The sequence below is a fragment of the Papaver somniferum genome, chromosome 2 (genome assembly GCF_003573695.1).
Source record: "Papaver somniferum cultivar HN1 chromosome 2, ASM357369v1, whole genome shotgun sequence".
NCBI classification, from domain to species: domain Eukaryota; kingdom Viridiplantae; phylum Streptophyta; class Magnoliopsida; order Ranunculales; family Papaveraceae; genus Papaver; species Papaver somniferum.
Genome location: NC_039359.1, coordinates 59,888,065 through 59,904,230, shown reverse-complemented (window position 1 = coordinate 59,904,230; position 16,166 = coordinate 59,888,065). Strand labels below are relative to the sequence as shown.

Sequence of the window (16,166 nt, the reverse complement as noted above, 5' to 3'; positions counted from 1 at the left end):
TTCCTTTAAATTTTCTCCAAGGCCGCGGACGTAGGCCCCGGCCCTATCCGGATACTATGATCCAACTAATTAAACACGCTACAGTGACCCGGATAATTAGTGTATACTATAATATGACACGACCAACTAAATACTAAGACCGTTCTACGTGACGATGCAATCGAATTGCTCTTGCTGAGTCTCTGTTTTCTACATCGCTCTAAATATCAAGATTCTCATCATAAAAAGAAAACTATTGTTCCAATGGTTGCAGAAAATGCAATATAATCCGCCTGATCAAAAAAGAAAACAAATAAGTCGTTCTGGATCTTCTGATGATTCAGACGACGAAAATATGAATTGGTTATATAAAAGATATAAATTTGGAGAATGGAGTTTTACTATCGATGATGATGATAATGATTATTATGATTACGCAGATGAAGAAGTTAACCAGAGAGAATCGAGTACTATTGGGGCGGTGACATCAGAATCTACTGAAACAGAGATTAACACTAAGGATCAAGATGAATAAACATCTCTGCAATCAGAGATGTTAAAAGAGATGGTTAATTTTCTGGAGACGAATATTGCATTTAAGGAAGCGGAAATAGAGAGATGTGAACAAGAAGAAAAGATCTCTTGTACAGTTGCATTGGGGAACCGGCAAGGATCGCAACAGATGGTTTTATCTTCAGGAACTACGTGAATTACTGACTTCATCAGTTTAAATTAGGTGATGAGGTTAGTAATAAATGAAAAGCGTTAGAGAATGAATTGAAGCGCCTTAAGTATTTTCTAAACTATCATCAAGAAATGATTATTGCAGCCTTCTTCATGTTGGTTCTTGCTTCTTTGATGAAATGATGAGATTCCTCTGGTGGTTGAACTCATCAAATAAGTACGTGTTGAAGATTAAACCAAGATATAGTTTGTGAAAGAAACTAGTAGAAGTTGATGCTGTTAAGAGGAAGCAACTTAAAGAAGTTGACATGATATTATGGAAGAAACTAGGTGGAGTTGCTACTATCATCAATGGAAAAAATCAGTAGGAGATATTACGCGTTATTGTGAAAGTGTAGTAAACTTGAGAAACAAGTTTGCCATTTTTAAAATTTGGTTACGTATAGTGTTTTACGTATAGAGTTTAGAATATTCTAGAAGAGTCTTGTTTTATAATTTGATTTGTTAGGAAAGAGTCTTTTCTTGAGAGTCAAGTTTGTTAAACTATAAATAGGATGTTAAGCCATGAGTTTATTTACATCAATACAAGAGATTTGTTTGAGTTACGAATTGTGTTCATTAAGTCTTTGATATCAGATTTTCTGCAGCTGGTATCAGAGCACTGGTATCAGATTCTAGGGTTGTGGGTATGAGTTGTTGATTAAGAAGATGACATCAAGTTTAAGTTCAATTAAGGTGCCGGTGTTTGAAGGAAATTTTTTGAACACTGTAGGTTACAGATGGAAAATATTTTCATATATCAAGAAGCATGGGATATTGTAAAAGATGGTTATGCTGAACCAGCAGAAGGAGTTGTTTTAACGGAAGAATAACAAACTGCTTTAACAGCAAACAGGAAGAACAATTCTACAACAACTTATATTCTTCATCTAGGAGTTCATGAATCTCTCATGGATAGAGTTATCTATATTAAGCAAGCTAAAGCAGTTGTTGATAGTTTTATGGAAGAACATGGCATTCTACATCAATTAACAGCTAGATATACACCTCAACAGAATGGTGTTGCAGAAAAGAAAGAATAGAACAATAATGGAGATGGCAAGAATTATAAGAAGAACAAAAGATTTACCAAAGAACTTCTGGAGTTATGCAGTTGATATATCATTGTATTTACTTAATAGATGTCCAAGAAATAGTTTGAATAATAAAACACCAAAAGAAGCTTGGAGAGGTGCAAGACCAAGTGTAAGACATCTGAGAGTTTTGGGTGCATTGCTTATGCACATGTACCTAAAGAACTTAGAAATAAGGTAGATGACAAAGGTTATAGTTCAGTAACCAAAGGATATAAACTTTTCAATCCTTTAACAGGGAAAATAGTTATTAATAGAGATGTAATCTTTGATGAAGACTCTCAGTGGAATCGGAATGCAACCAGCTCAACAAGAGAAAATGTCAGAACAGTTCCAATAGCAGTTGAACAACAAATAAATACTCAAGATGAAGTTATTAAACAACAAGAAGAAAGAAGAACAGAAGGCGCAACAACTGAAGAGGTAAGAACTGATGTGATACCACAACAAGAGACAGCAAGACCAAGAAGAAAATATGTTATACCAGCAAGAATGAAAGATTATGTGATAACAAGAGATGATGATACTGATGAAGAGAAGATTAATTTTGCTTTATATGGAGATTGTGATCCTGTTGTTTATGAAGAATCCTCTAAAGATAATGGATGGGTACAAGCAATGGAAGCTGATATAAACTCAATAAAGAAGAACAATACATGGGAACTTACAGAACTTCCAGAAGGAAAGAAATCAATAGGAGTCAAATGGGTTTACAAGACAAAGTAAAAATCAGATGGTGAAGTTGATAAATTGAAAGCAAGGTTAGTTGCTAAAGGATATAGATAAAAACAAGGAATATACTATTCTGAAGTCTTTGCACCAGTTCCAAGACTTGATACAGTTCGAATGATCATTTCTCTAGCTGCTCAGAAGCAATGGAAGATATTTCATATGGATGTAAAGAGTGCATTCTTGAATGGTGTACTAGAAGAAGAAGTATATGTTGAGCAACCAGCAGGTTATGTTATGGAGGGGAAGTAGAATCAAGTGTACAAACTAAAAAAGGCTTTGTATGGTTTAAAACAAGCACCACGTGCTTGGTATACAAGAATCGATTCATACTTTATTGAGAAAGTTTTACAAGATGTCCACATGAGCATACACTGTATTTGAAAGCTGATTCATTTGGCAATCATATTATAGTTTGTTTGTACGTGGATGATCTTATTTTTACTGGAAATAACTCAGAGATGATCAAGGAATTCTGGGAGGATATGGTGAAAGAGTTTGAGATGACAGATCTTGGATTAATGTCATACTTTCTTGGCATTGAAGTACAACAAACTGAAAGAGGTATCTTTATTAATCAACAGAGATATGCATAAGGAATACTTAAGCGTTTCAAGATGGATAATTGTAATCCAATTTGAAAACCAACTAAAGAAAGGTTGAAGCTAACAAAAGATGAATCAGGAGAACTTGTGAACTCAACATATTTTAAGAGTCTTGTTGGATGTCTGAGATATTTAACTTATACAAGACCAGACATTATGTATGCAGTTGGATTAGTTAGTAGGTTTATGGAGTCACCAAGACAGTCACATCTACAAGTTGCAAAGAGGATTTTGAAGTATGTCAAATGAACAATTAGTTTGGGAATGCTTTATACAATTTCTGAAGATCCAAAATTGGTTGGTTATACAGATAATGATTGGGCTGGAGACACAGAAGGAAGGAAGATTACATCTGGTTATGCATTTCTTTTAGGAACATGATTTTTTTCCTGGTCATCAAAGAAACAACAAGTTGTTTCCTTGTCTACAACAGAAGCTGAATACATAGCTGCTGTAAATTGTGATACACACGCTGTATGGCTAAGGATGATGTTGAAGTCTTTTTTCAATGAGAAGATTACACCTACAACAATAATATGTGATAACAAGTCCTCAATTTCATTAACAAAGAATCATGTGTTTCATGGAAGGAGTAAACACATTGATATCAAATATCATTACATTAGAGAGCTTGTCAGCAATAAGGAGATTGCTGCTGAATTTTTTGAAAGTAAAGATCAAGTGGCTGACATTTTTACCAAGTCTTTGAAGTCTAATACCTTCATCTATTTGCGTGGAAAACTTGGAATGATTAGTAAAGAATATCTTGGTTTAAGGGAGGATGTTGAAGATTAAACCAAGATATATTTTGTGAAAGCAACTAGTAGAAGTTGATGCTGTTAAGAGGAAGAAACTTAGAGAAGTTGACATGATATTGTGGAAGCAACTAAGTGGAGTTGCTACTGTCTGAGTGAAAGCAACCAGTGGAAGTTGGTGTCATCAATGGAAACAATCACTAGGAGATATTACGCGTTATTGTGAACGTGTAGTAAACTTGAGAAACAAGTTTCCCAGTTTTAATGTTTGGTTACGTATAGTGTTTTACGTATAGAGTTTAGAATGTTCTAGAAGAGTCTTGTTTTAGAATTTGATTTGTTAGGAAAGAGTCTTTGCTTGAGAGTCAAGTTTGTTAAACTATAAATAGGCTGTTAAGCCATGAGTTTATTTACATCAATACAAGAGATTTTTTTGAGTTACGAATTTTGTTCATTAAGTCTTTGATATCATATTTTCTAAAGTATGTACGGGTTAGTACGCAGATGGATCTTCCGTTGCATGAACCTTTATGTGGATTCTTTCTATATGTTTCTGTTTGAAGTGAGTGTTTTGTTTAAGTTGTTTTCTGAATTTTTTATCCATGTTGGATTAATTGTAATAAAACATATCAAATGTTGTTGAAAACATTTGGACATCGTTAGCAGTATCCTTTTCATCTTGTATTGTGGACTGAAGGCAATTCATCATTAGCGCCGATGTTCTTGGTTTAAAAATTATCTATTCTTCTAGTTTCTGTTCGATTTAATTATGTTTTGAATTTGCAAGAAAGTTATAGGATATCTTATGAACTGAAGAATGAACTTTGTGGGATGATTTATTATATTGGAGTTTGCATGACGGGTGCTGGTGGATATTTGGAGGTCCAAATAGTGACGGGCGAAACCACCATCAATGGCCTATTTTTTTCCTCTTAGAATAGCTTTTTTTTTTCTTTTTTTTTTGAAATTTCATTTGAAGTCCCCAAAGTACTATCCTTATGTTTTTGGGGTTTTTTTTTTTTTTTGATGGAAAAAGGGGCTTCAAGAAAACCCTAAATTTTATTTATTAGAAAACCTCATTCAAATTGAGGTTAGAAGGATTACATTGATCAATTACATCAATGAACAGGACAACACAGACGGTACAAGATTTACAATCGAAACTTAAAGAAACGAAATATGAAAATCCTATTAAACTTCTGCAGCTCTTTGAAGGATTGAAAATCCTTATAATGGTTTTAAACCATTTTGTTTCTTGATGATCAGATGCTTCCATAAAAGGAAAGTAATATGCCCAAATTAATTTCTTTAGAAACGATCTCCATATTTGACGAAGTAGGTCGTTTTCTTCCAGAGCAATGCAAATCCAAACCCACCAAAATAACCTAATTAGAAAATATGAAAACAGGTCCTGATAATTTTGTGAAACCATTAGACCTATCAGAAAACCGTAAAAATTATTTAGAAATAATATTTTTTGTTGGAAAATTAATATATACAAGGACACAAACTCGATCTGTCCGGTAGATCTGAAAAATCAAATCAAAACCGGACGGATCAAGGAATTGAGTTTTGGAAGAAAGTAGTTTTTTCTTCTTCTTCTTTGTTTCAGAGAGAAAAGGGGAAAGACACGACGACATTGAGAGCTGGTCACAACTACCCTCTTATTCTGTATGCAGTCACAACTACAGTTCCAACTACCCTGTATGCAGTTCCAATATTTCTGTATGCACTCACAACTACCCTCTTATTCTTAGTAGCTTCTATAACTTGGAAACACAGTGTAAGTTCTTCACTGATTGAGAGCTAGAATATTCGAACTTTAACTAGGTGGTTTGACCGGAGGCAATCGGGAGAACATTTATGATCATGATTCTTGCGCTACAATAGAGTTGTAATTGATATAATGCAACAATCTATAGTTATACAAATCAAAACTAAGTTCAGGATTTCCCTTTTGAAAAGCTTAGGAGATTGTTGCAGAAGAAAGCTTATACAATTTGTCTCCCACAGAAGTAATTAGTTGTGCAGAAGAAAGCTTTCTGCATCAATATGTTTTTTGGTCTTGAAAACATAATGATTGTCCATATCAGAGGCAATATTGATGGGGTTGTCCGGTTCACATCGTGTATGCTTTTCCTGTCTGGCCACGGCAACAATAGAAAAATTTTCTAATAAAAAAAGTAATGAAAAAATAAATGGATTTTTTTTTACTTAAAAGGTTGAGAATATATTGATGATAAAAAGAAACAGAAAAAGGAGAGGAGCGCCTAAGCGATTCCAACGGGGAAGGCAACGCCAGCACCGACAACAGAGAAACTCAAACTAAAGAGCGACAAAAGCCGACTCCTAAAACAAGCACAAAGCAAATTCAGCAGGCTAAAACCTAAGCTGAAAAAACCAAAAGGAAAATACAAGTTACTTATGCTTCCTAGCAACAGAGTGTTGGCCTTTACCGAAGTTTTCATTTGGGATTTCACCATTCCATTTAAGCCTTGAACATTCTTTTTTCATTTTCTTACTAGTTTTGTCTTCACAAGCCAAATGTTGAGCATATCTATCCGCTTCTACATCATAAAATTCTTCACTATCCTCTTGGTACTCTTCTATTATAACTCTATCTTCAACTTGAGAATTGTGTACATTACTCAACACTTTGAAAGTGTTATTCACTTTGACAGGAGTGTCGATGCTCCTAGTTTTGATATGACCATCCTTATTAGGCGCAACAACCTTGGCAGGAGATTTCCTACTTGAGGCCGTCTCCCAATTTCCCAGTCCCTTTACAATAAAGGGATTATGTTTCCCTTCACCACTCTGTTGAGTCTTAGTTGGAGATTTCCGACTTGAAGCTGTCTCCCAGTTGCCGTGTCCCTTTACAAGAAAGAGATTATGTTTCACTTCCCCACTCTTCTGAATGCTAGCAGTCCTGACCGGACTCTTTGTAGAATTAACTTGAACTGACTTTGTTACTGTAGCTTGAGCAGCCTTGTCAGACAAATCTTTCCATTGGTAAGGCAAGTCGCTAGGCAAATAGAAAGGTTTGTGAATCATCCCATTATCTGTAGCCTTTTCCGATGATGCAGATGTTGAAGTTAAATGTATAAGAATTTCCTTTTCCACTGTTGCTCCATCCATTTTTTTACAAACTCCACTTGTATCTTTGACATTGGTCTCATTTTTTGTTGAAGGTTGTTCAAGCACAAGGGGTGGATCAATTGTTGCGCTCTCATTTGCAATAGAGACAACAATTGGATCAACCGTTTCAATCCCATCTACGCTTCTACCATCTACAATAGACAGCTGATGGTCATTGATAGGTGCATTGAGATGATTTTTGTCTCCATCTTGAATTCCCATACCTTTTGATTTAGAAGACCATCTAGCTTTCAACTTTTTTGTGTAGTTTTTAGAGGAATGTCCAAAAACCTTACATACCTCACACTTAGGTGGTTTCCATTGATACTCAACGGGCATTTCTAAAGAAATCTTTCCATCTATCATTAATGGTATGATTTATGGATAATTGAAGTCAACATCTATCTCTACACAAACTCTAGCATAAGATAGCCTTGTCCTCTTTAGAGTTTAATCATCCACTAATATAGGCTTTCCTATGAAACTTGAGATAACACTTAATCCGTCAATATCCCACATGTGCAGAGGCACATTACAAATCAACACCCAAATGGGTACTAACTTGATGCTAGCAATTGACGATTCTAGCAAATTCGACCATGGTCTCACTGTAAAAAGACTTTTCGATATGTAAAAAAGATCCTTATTCGGAAACTCTTCTACGATCCTCGTCATCTTTAAACTCAAAAATAAAAGCACAATTTCCATGTAATTTGATGCTCACCTCATTCTTGAGTTTCCAATGGTTGTCTACAGCTTTTTTGACTGCTGGAAAAGATAATCTTTTCCCCGCACAGAAGGCCACCACATATTCTTCACAACGTTTAATTCCTGCCGAGAAATCAACTGCAGCATAATCTACCACCTTCTTTCCATTTAGCTCAGTAGATGAAAATAATTTCATAGGAGGATGAGGAGTAATTGGCTGTGTAGAAGGAAACAAAGTTCTCCAACCTTTAGAGTTAGGGTTAGAAGAACCCATTTTTGAAGGAGACCCAATTGTTCCATTAGAATTTGTGTCTCTAACCTCTTTCCCTGGTGAAACAATCTCTGAATTGTTTGAAATCATAGTATTATCAACATCATCACCGACCCTCTGAGAATTTTCATTCTTTTTAGGGTTTAGAGAACTACCCTCCTTAGAACCGTATGATTCGATTAGAGAAGGAAAATCATACGAATCAATGCTTGATTCAATATCAAAGACCTGAGTTAAGATAATCATTAGATCAATTTCAGAAAGAAAGATGAGACGAATCCATGAGAAAAATTCAAAAAACTAGATCTGAAAAAAATCGCATTTGGTTTCTCTGCCATGTCATTACTCACTCTCTTTCATCAACGATGCTCGTCATTACTCATATCTTTCCCTGATTTCTTGATTCGAAACAACCTAAAACCTAATTCAAAGAAAACCCAACTTCAATTCCTTGTTGTTAACACCAATATCACCTCAAGTCCCTCTAAATGCATCTCCTTCTTTCACTTCAGTTGCGGACACAAATACAACAAAGAATTACTGTCTGAAAAACCCATTTCTTACTAATCTCGAACCAGTGGCGGATGCAGAATGTAATAAGGGTCGCAACTCTTTGGTCTTCCAAGCCTAATTTTCAAGCCCAAATTTTTTCACAAGCCTAATTTTGCTTTCTTGCTACCCCTAATGGAATTTTGCTTCCCCTTAGTTGAGTTTCTAGCTTCGCCGCTGTCTCGAAACCTAATCATTTCCCTTAATCTCTCGATTTCTCATTCTTTATCTGAACACTTATGGTGCCGCCATCTCGGTTTCAGGGAGGGAACAAATAATGATTGAAATCTAGGGTTTCAGATGTCGTTCACATTTCTTTAGGGTTCGCCCGTTTTATTTTGGCTTGGTGGGAATTGAAACTACATAGTTCAGAATTTAACAGATGGGTGCCAGTCATGGAAAGATCAAGACAGAGAAGTATAGATGGCAGAGAAAACAAAGAATGGAAAATATTTGCTTCCAATGATATTTAGGGAGAAAATGTGATTGTATTGTTGATGAAATTAAAGATGAATGAAGAAGATTATCAGTAATTCTTAGTTGATGATTGGGGAAGATTGGGTTGGCTGTACTTGAAGTCTTCCATGGGATTTTGGATCGGGTGTTATGTACAAGGAAGAACTAATCGGAGGCAGTATTTGGGTGTCTGTATGTGATCTGAAATTAAAAGCTCTCGATTGAAAAAGAAACACAACAACATATCGAATGGGGTGATGATTGCAGGGGTTTGTTGATGGATTATGTGTTGGCTGAATGGGGATAATCCGAAGTCTTGAGAAAGTGAGCACAATCGATTGATCAATCAACTTTGGTGAATCGTGATTGTATTAGCAACTGAACGGAATAGTTGAAACGTTTTTCTACTTTTCATACAACTTTCGGTCAATATTAATCAAGGGAAGGATAAAATAGTAAATTGGATTAATAATTAAATTTTATTTTAAATTCTTAATAATTATATTACAGAAGTCAAGATATAACACGGTCAACACGGGTCAACGTTGGTCTTTAGACCAAACGCAAAGCCTGGACAAATGTTAGACCAAACCCATGTTTTGGTCAAAATGAGGTTGGGAAAGGCAATTTTCACAGGAGTATCACCTAACCACTGGTCTTCCCAAAATCTAGTTCTATATATTTATCTACTTTATGCATGATCCCTTCTTAGAAGCTTTCCGTTCGGTTGGTGACCCCACTACACATCCCGCTGCCATTTTTTTTTTAATTTTTTTTAATCAGTGTGCTTTTTTATTTATTTTAGTCCCCACATTATTCCGATTCTAGCGAGTGTTGAACTCAGATTGCTAGTATCATCACTTAACAACTTTACCACTCTACTATGATAATTTTTTTGATACATGATATTCATACCTGAATTATTAGGGAATTCAATTTATTGATATACAGTTTAGAAAAACAAAACACGGGAAAATAAGAACCATATCCTCAAGTGAAGATGACTTATTGTTGATACAAGCAGTTATATGACTTATTGAACCGCATTATATATACACTTCCTAGAGAAAGAAGCAAAGTAGTACTCCTTTTATAAGCCAGTTATATGACATAAAACGATACAAATTTATATGGATAAATAATCACATAGTTGCAATACCTTATCCCATAATGGACCGAGGTGAAAGTTAAATTTACAGAAAGACAGCCATACAATTACCTATGAAATAGTTCTTCCCATTTTAAAACTAAAATTTCAAATCTAATGTTGTCTATAGCCTTGGAGGAATGAGATCGGTCCAAAATATTCTCCTCAATATCTAATATGATCTTTGGAGCGTACTTATCTTTTACCTCTGCGACGAACATCAGTTTATTACATTCTCTCTAGTTGTTGCAACAAATGGCATAAGGTAGGATGTTTTAAATTAATAAAATTTCCACTTATAGTAAATTTTTTCAATATCTGTCTTTGAAAGCATCCTTTATGTCATCTCCTGCAGTTCATTCACCTAACCGCTGGTCTTCCCGAAATCTAATTCTATCCCCTTTATGCATTATGCATGATTCCTTTATAAAAACTCTCCATTTGGTTGGTGACCCCTCTCCACATCACGCTGCCAATGTTTTTTCTTACTTTTTTAATCAGTGTGTGTTTTTTATTTATTTTAGTCCCCCTCTTACTTTTTTAATCATTGTGTTTTTTATTTATTTTAGTCCCCATACTGATCAGATATTAGCCAGTATTGAACTCAGACAATTTGTATCACCACCTAACAATTTTATCACTATACCACAAATTTTATTTTATTTTTATACATGATATAATGGTACCTGAAATATTAAGGAATTCAGTTTATTGATATACGATTCAAAAAAAAAAACACCGGAACCATCTCCTCAAGTGAAGGTGACTTATTGTTGACACGTGAATCGCATTATATATACACACTTCCTAGTGAAATAACCAAAGTAGTACTCTTTTGAGATTAATTAATTTTACTATGGGAAGGTTTCAATGACAGACTGAATAACGCGAATGGGTCTGATTTTATGAGACCGAAACCCTGCACTTCTGAACAAAACTTCCCAATCATTTGCAATTCTCCCCCTATCACCAGTATTCACCATCATATACATATCTAGAACAGTGTTCTGAAAACAGGACGGGACGTTGACCCAGTAAAATCACTGGGTCAGGGTTAACTGGGTCAATCAGTGGTTCAATCGGAGTTCACTGGGTCAGAAGTTAATAATCTACATTCTAGATTTGAATGTCTCGAACTATATTTGATGGTTGTCAGTTTATTGTACACACGTCGAATGTGAGACATCAAGTTGGGTTAGTAGGCAAAAAAAATGCTAGGACGTGTCAAAGGGTAGTTGTGTCATGTGTGGACAAAACAATTCTCAGAAGCAACACTTTAATACCTAATCTCATTTTAGTCCCCATCCCTTCTCCTTACGTCTCTCTTGCTCCTTCACTGTCTCTTTCTGTTCCTCTTTCACACTCTTTGACCAATTTTCTTTGGTTACTTTTAAACTATCACCAACTGCACATTTTTGTGATTTTATCTCTTCTCCGTTTAATTGAGCTTTTCTTATTTGTTTTTTATGTAGAAAAGTCTAAATTACATCCAAAATTCATCATCAAAATTACTATTCCATAATAAAATGTAATCTTGTGCTGAAGTACTGTTTTCTGATGAAGTGATACCGATGCTTTTAAAACTCTTGAAAGATTCTCAAAGTTTTTGTGAAGATCCAGAAGATAAATAAAAAATTTAAATAAATGGGGTTTTTTAGACAGGTCCAATGTTTATGAAGTGTCCATGTTTGAGTGATTTTAATGGAATGATACAATGTTTCGATTCTTTAGAATGTCATGTACAAATTCTTTTTTTTTTTTTTTAGATCAACCCATTTTTAGACCGGACTGGGTCTCACTGGTTACTGGTTCAACCGTCCGGTTTACTGGTTTTACTGGGTTTTTTGACATGTTAGTGGGTCAATATTGAACCGGATAGTTTTTATTATTGGTTCACCGGTTGCTGGTCCAATCGGCCGGTCCGATTCTTAAAACACTGATCTGGAATCAATCTTTCCTTTCTGAGTTCACCTTTAGATTCTTTTAGAAGTACTACATCCACTATGATTACTTTACTCGTCTCTTTGGGCCTTGCTTCCTTGCACTTCTTTAGAATCTTGACACAGTGTTCATCGTTCCAGTCATGCAAGATGAAGGGTCATCTTTAAAAAAAAAAGAAAAAAAAAGAGGGTCATCTTTAGAAGAGTATTAGGTTAAATGTCTCATCTTCAGTAAGATATCTTGAGCGCTGGGAACAGAGTTGAACATATATCACCGAGAACTTTTTCGATGTTAGGGTGATCGTGAGTGTTAGAAGTAACATGATGAAGATCATAAAGTGTACATTTTATATGCGGAAAAGCTTTATAGATTTCCATGATTGTTGTTTCATTTCCTTCACAAACATCAACAAGAGAATCCAAAAGCTTTGTAGCTTTTTAAATACTTCCACTATCCATTCCCATTACTTTCTCAAATGCATTCGCACTTCCATTTCCTAAAACTTCTTTGATATCCTGCGATGCAACCATGAAATATTTTCGAGTCATGCCTAGAATCATCGATACCATACTTCTCTGCATCTCTTAAAAGTAGAATACCGACCGGTTTAAGCGAGTAAACCTTCTCAACTTTGCCATTATAAGTTTCTCGTTCTAAGATATTCAGGTGTACCTAACCAATTCTGTACGAGTTCTCCCAGTGCTCAAGCTATCTTACTCAAGGTGAGACATTTAATGTGTGGTTTCGGGTTGTGTCTGTGTGTTTCGGGTTGGTTTTATAAGTGCTCCAAAGTATAGATAACTGGTTGGTGCACCATATACGATTAAATCACGAGAGAAAAGAAAGAACCTCGTTGAAAAAATTAGTAACAATAGGAGAACACGAACAAAACTAAGATCAGTACACACTTGAAGAAATAACAAAACACAAACACAACGCACTTTCGAGAAATTACACTTCTCAAGCACTCTGTCAATTTTCTCATTTGTGCCTCAATACGTTTTATTTTCTGAAATTAAAGGTACATTACATGAGAGTTCTTGAGAAAAGTCTTATTAATTAGAATCAAAAGCAATGATGAAAACAATTAAGGACTCGAGCACCAAAAAACGACAAAAGGATAGTTGAATCTGACATGCAATCACCTCGTATTATTGTGTTCTTGAGTTTTCACATCCTCATGGAGTCAAGAAATGATTTTCCATCGAGCTTCCTTGTTTTACATTCCTCCACAAGATCCCCATATGTAGATCCACTTTTAAACAAAGCAGGTGTCTCTGGAGTAATCAAGCTTGATATTGGGCCTATTACTGACTCTAGACTAGGGTCATGAAATGTTGCGATTGAGAGCCTCTCATTTGTTGAGTTTACTACTGCCCGGTGATCGACGCTATGGTAAATTCCATTAGTCATTATCTGTAAAAGAAAAAACAATAAGAAATTTTCTGGGTACAGGTAAAACCAGTATTCGAAACAAGGACCAGTAGTTACCCCAGCTTAAATAAATACCTCCAAAATATCTCCAACATTCACTACGAACGCATTAGGTAGAGGTTTGACTAAAATCCATGTCCCCTCTCTTTTTATCTGTAATCCTTCCACTTCGTTGATTTGAAGGAGGATTGTCAAACCGCCAAAATCCGAGTGCGACGTAAGACCGATGGCGAGATTTGGTTGAGGACAAGGGGGATAATAGTTCATCCTCATTGCTTGTGTCCCATCTTTAAACACCTCTGACATACCCTTAATCTCGGCTGCTTGTACTTGTAGAGCTTTTTCCATCTTATTAAAGAGGACCATGGATAACTTTTTCATTTCTGATGAGTAGGATTCGATTGTCTCCCTGTACGTAAATTAGATAATCATATGAAAAACTATAATAAACCAACCAAATTAATGTATCCAATCACATCACTGAGAAAATTCAAAGAGAGGAAAATATTATGCTCTATCATGCATACTCTTTTAAAGAGTGTTAATTTTGCATGTTTATTGGTCAATGGGGGAACCAGAAAATAATATCAAGAGGGATAATTTTTTTTGCAGAAATAGGGAGACTTAGGTGTGTCAGTTTTTTATGTTGGTTCAGCAGTAAAACATAATTTGTATTCCTTTAAACTTGATTAGTACTAACCCTAATCAATGAATTAAAGTTTGTTTATGTTAATTATGTATGTTTAAGGGCACATAAGGACAAATGTCTCTTACACTATTTGGAATGACATACTAGTTATGATAATCCTATGTGAGGTTGTTTTCAACTCTTGATGGAAGGTTGAATGACATATGTCTTTCCTGGCATGAGGTGAGGTGTACTCCGTTCTAGCTCTTGTTTAAAAAGAAATTTTCCATCATTAAAGAATAAGAGAAGATAAAATTGGAAGTATCTTCCTACAAGTGGTAGAATATATAATTCTAGAGCATGCATATACAGAATTATATATCAGCATAAAATATTAAATATGTTCACATACAACATGGTTACAGCTAATAAGGAATTGTAAAGAATGATTTATAGTCTGAAATTCTAACAAGGTGGACTAAATGTTAAATATGTGTGGGCCAAACAAAAAAAAAAGAATAGGAATAAACTGAGTGAGGTGCACAGAAACCGACTATGAAAATGTGAGATTAAAAAGTCAAGTGCATAGAAACCGATTATGAATTAGTAATAACCTGAGAGGCACTGGGAGTTTTGAAAATAAGTGAGGCTTCCTTAAATGGAGTGGAAGAGTGAACATCATAAATATATCTGCCCAATCAAGTGTTTGGTCCTCTGATGCAATAAAGCCTTGTCCAAATCCTTCTACATCTCCATCTTCCTGTTCATATTTAGTTTTCTCATCCATAGAAAGGTTAAAGAAACCTTGAATTTCTGATTTTACACTATCCACCAATGAAGCGTCGACTCCATGGTTCACTACCTGCAACATATATATGTAAAGGAAGATTCACTAGCTAATATTTAGTGTAACAAAGTACAACTACTGGGTGCAATCACAATGCTTGTATTTACGACATATATACCTGAAAAAAACCCCATTCTTTGCAAGCAGAATGAAGCCTATCCAATTCTAACTTTCCGATTACGGGTTCTGGAGATAATAAATTTTCTATATCGATGACAGGAATGGTTTCATGATCATTTATGACAGATGCACCCATAGGCAACAAAAGGTTTTCATCGGTGCATACGTATCGAGATGGAATTTCGGCAAGCGTGAGTTTAGCCAATTCTTGAACACTTGGTATTTCCATACCATTACCTAGCTTCATAAGTTTTGCTTTCTCCATGATTTTTCTAAATTAATTAATGAATCAATTTCTTATCGAAAATTCAGAATGGGTAGTACTTGTGTTTCTTTCTCTCTTATGGATGATCTTATATATACTTAATATGTATTGCGCACAGTTTTTATGAGTCATGCATTTATCTTTTCACCGAACGAAGGGTCAGAGCTACTAGTTTGATGTCTATGATTTTACCAAATGGTCAAAGATAATCAACAACTAAATCAACACGATCAAGTTCTTGTTAAGAGAAGCTGGCTGTGATTGTGGAAGCCAAAAAAGGTACCGTGTTAATTTGCCTTGAAAGAATTATATTTGAGTCTGCAGTGCGTTTAGGCTTGAACAAATTAGCATCACAAATTGTTCATTTTTAAACATAAAGATTATTATTCAGACATTTTGCACAATGTGTATGGGCCAACGGCCCCTCTCATTGCTTTTCCTCACATGGGAAAAGAAGTGTGTACTTATGTATCATATTTTATTACGAAATCAGTGAACTTTATGCTAAAATCCGTGAAAACGTTTAGCACAGATACATAATAGTACTCTAAATATTGCAAATAACCACAAACTAGAATAAAAGAGACGAGAATTTAACGAGGTTAAATTTGATACCATAATAGTACTCTAAATATCGCAGAAAACCTTCAACTGACAGGCAATCTTGTTTTTCCCCATATAAGATATGTTTACTAACGTTCTCCCTCTCTTTTCTAGAATATCCTGAGTTAGCAAGGAATTATGATAGACCAACCACGTAAAAAGAATTAACTTTGG

General features: G+C 35.1%; 1 protein-coding gene and 1 pseudogene across 1 annotated transcript; both read right to left on the bottom strand.

The window, feature by feature from the left end:
• Positions 1–11,008: 11,008 nt before the first annotated feature.
• Positions 11,009–13,080, bottom strand: LOC113351155 (annotated as a pseudogene).
• Positions 12,929–15,460, bottom strand: LOC113347786 (thebaine 6-O-demethylase-like). The gene is made up of 4 exons (XM_026591460.1): positions 15,123–15,460; positions 14,772–15,019; positions 13,605–13,938; positions 12,929–13,511 (listed from the first exon to the last, which is right to left on the bottom strand). Exons 1-4 carry the CDS (start codon positions 15,387–15,389, stop codon positions 13,266–13,268), a joined length of 1,095 nt encoding a protein of 364 aa, XP_026447245.1. The 5' UTR covers positions 15,390–15,460; the 3' UTR covers positions 12,929–13,265.
• Positions 15,461–16,166: the final 706 nt, after the last annotated feature.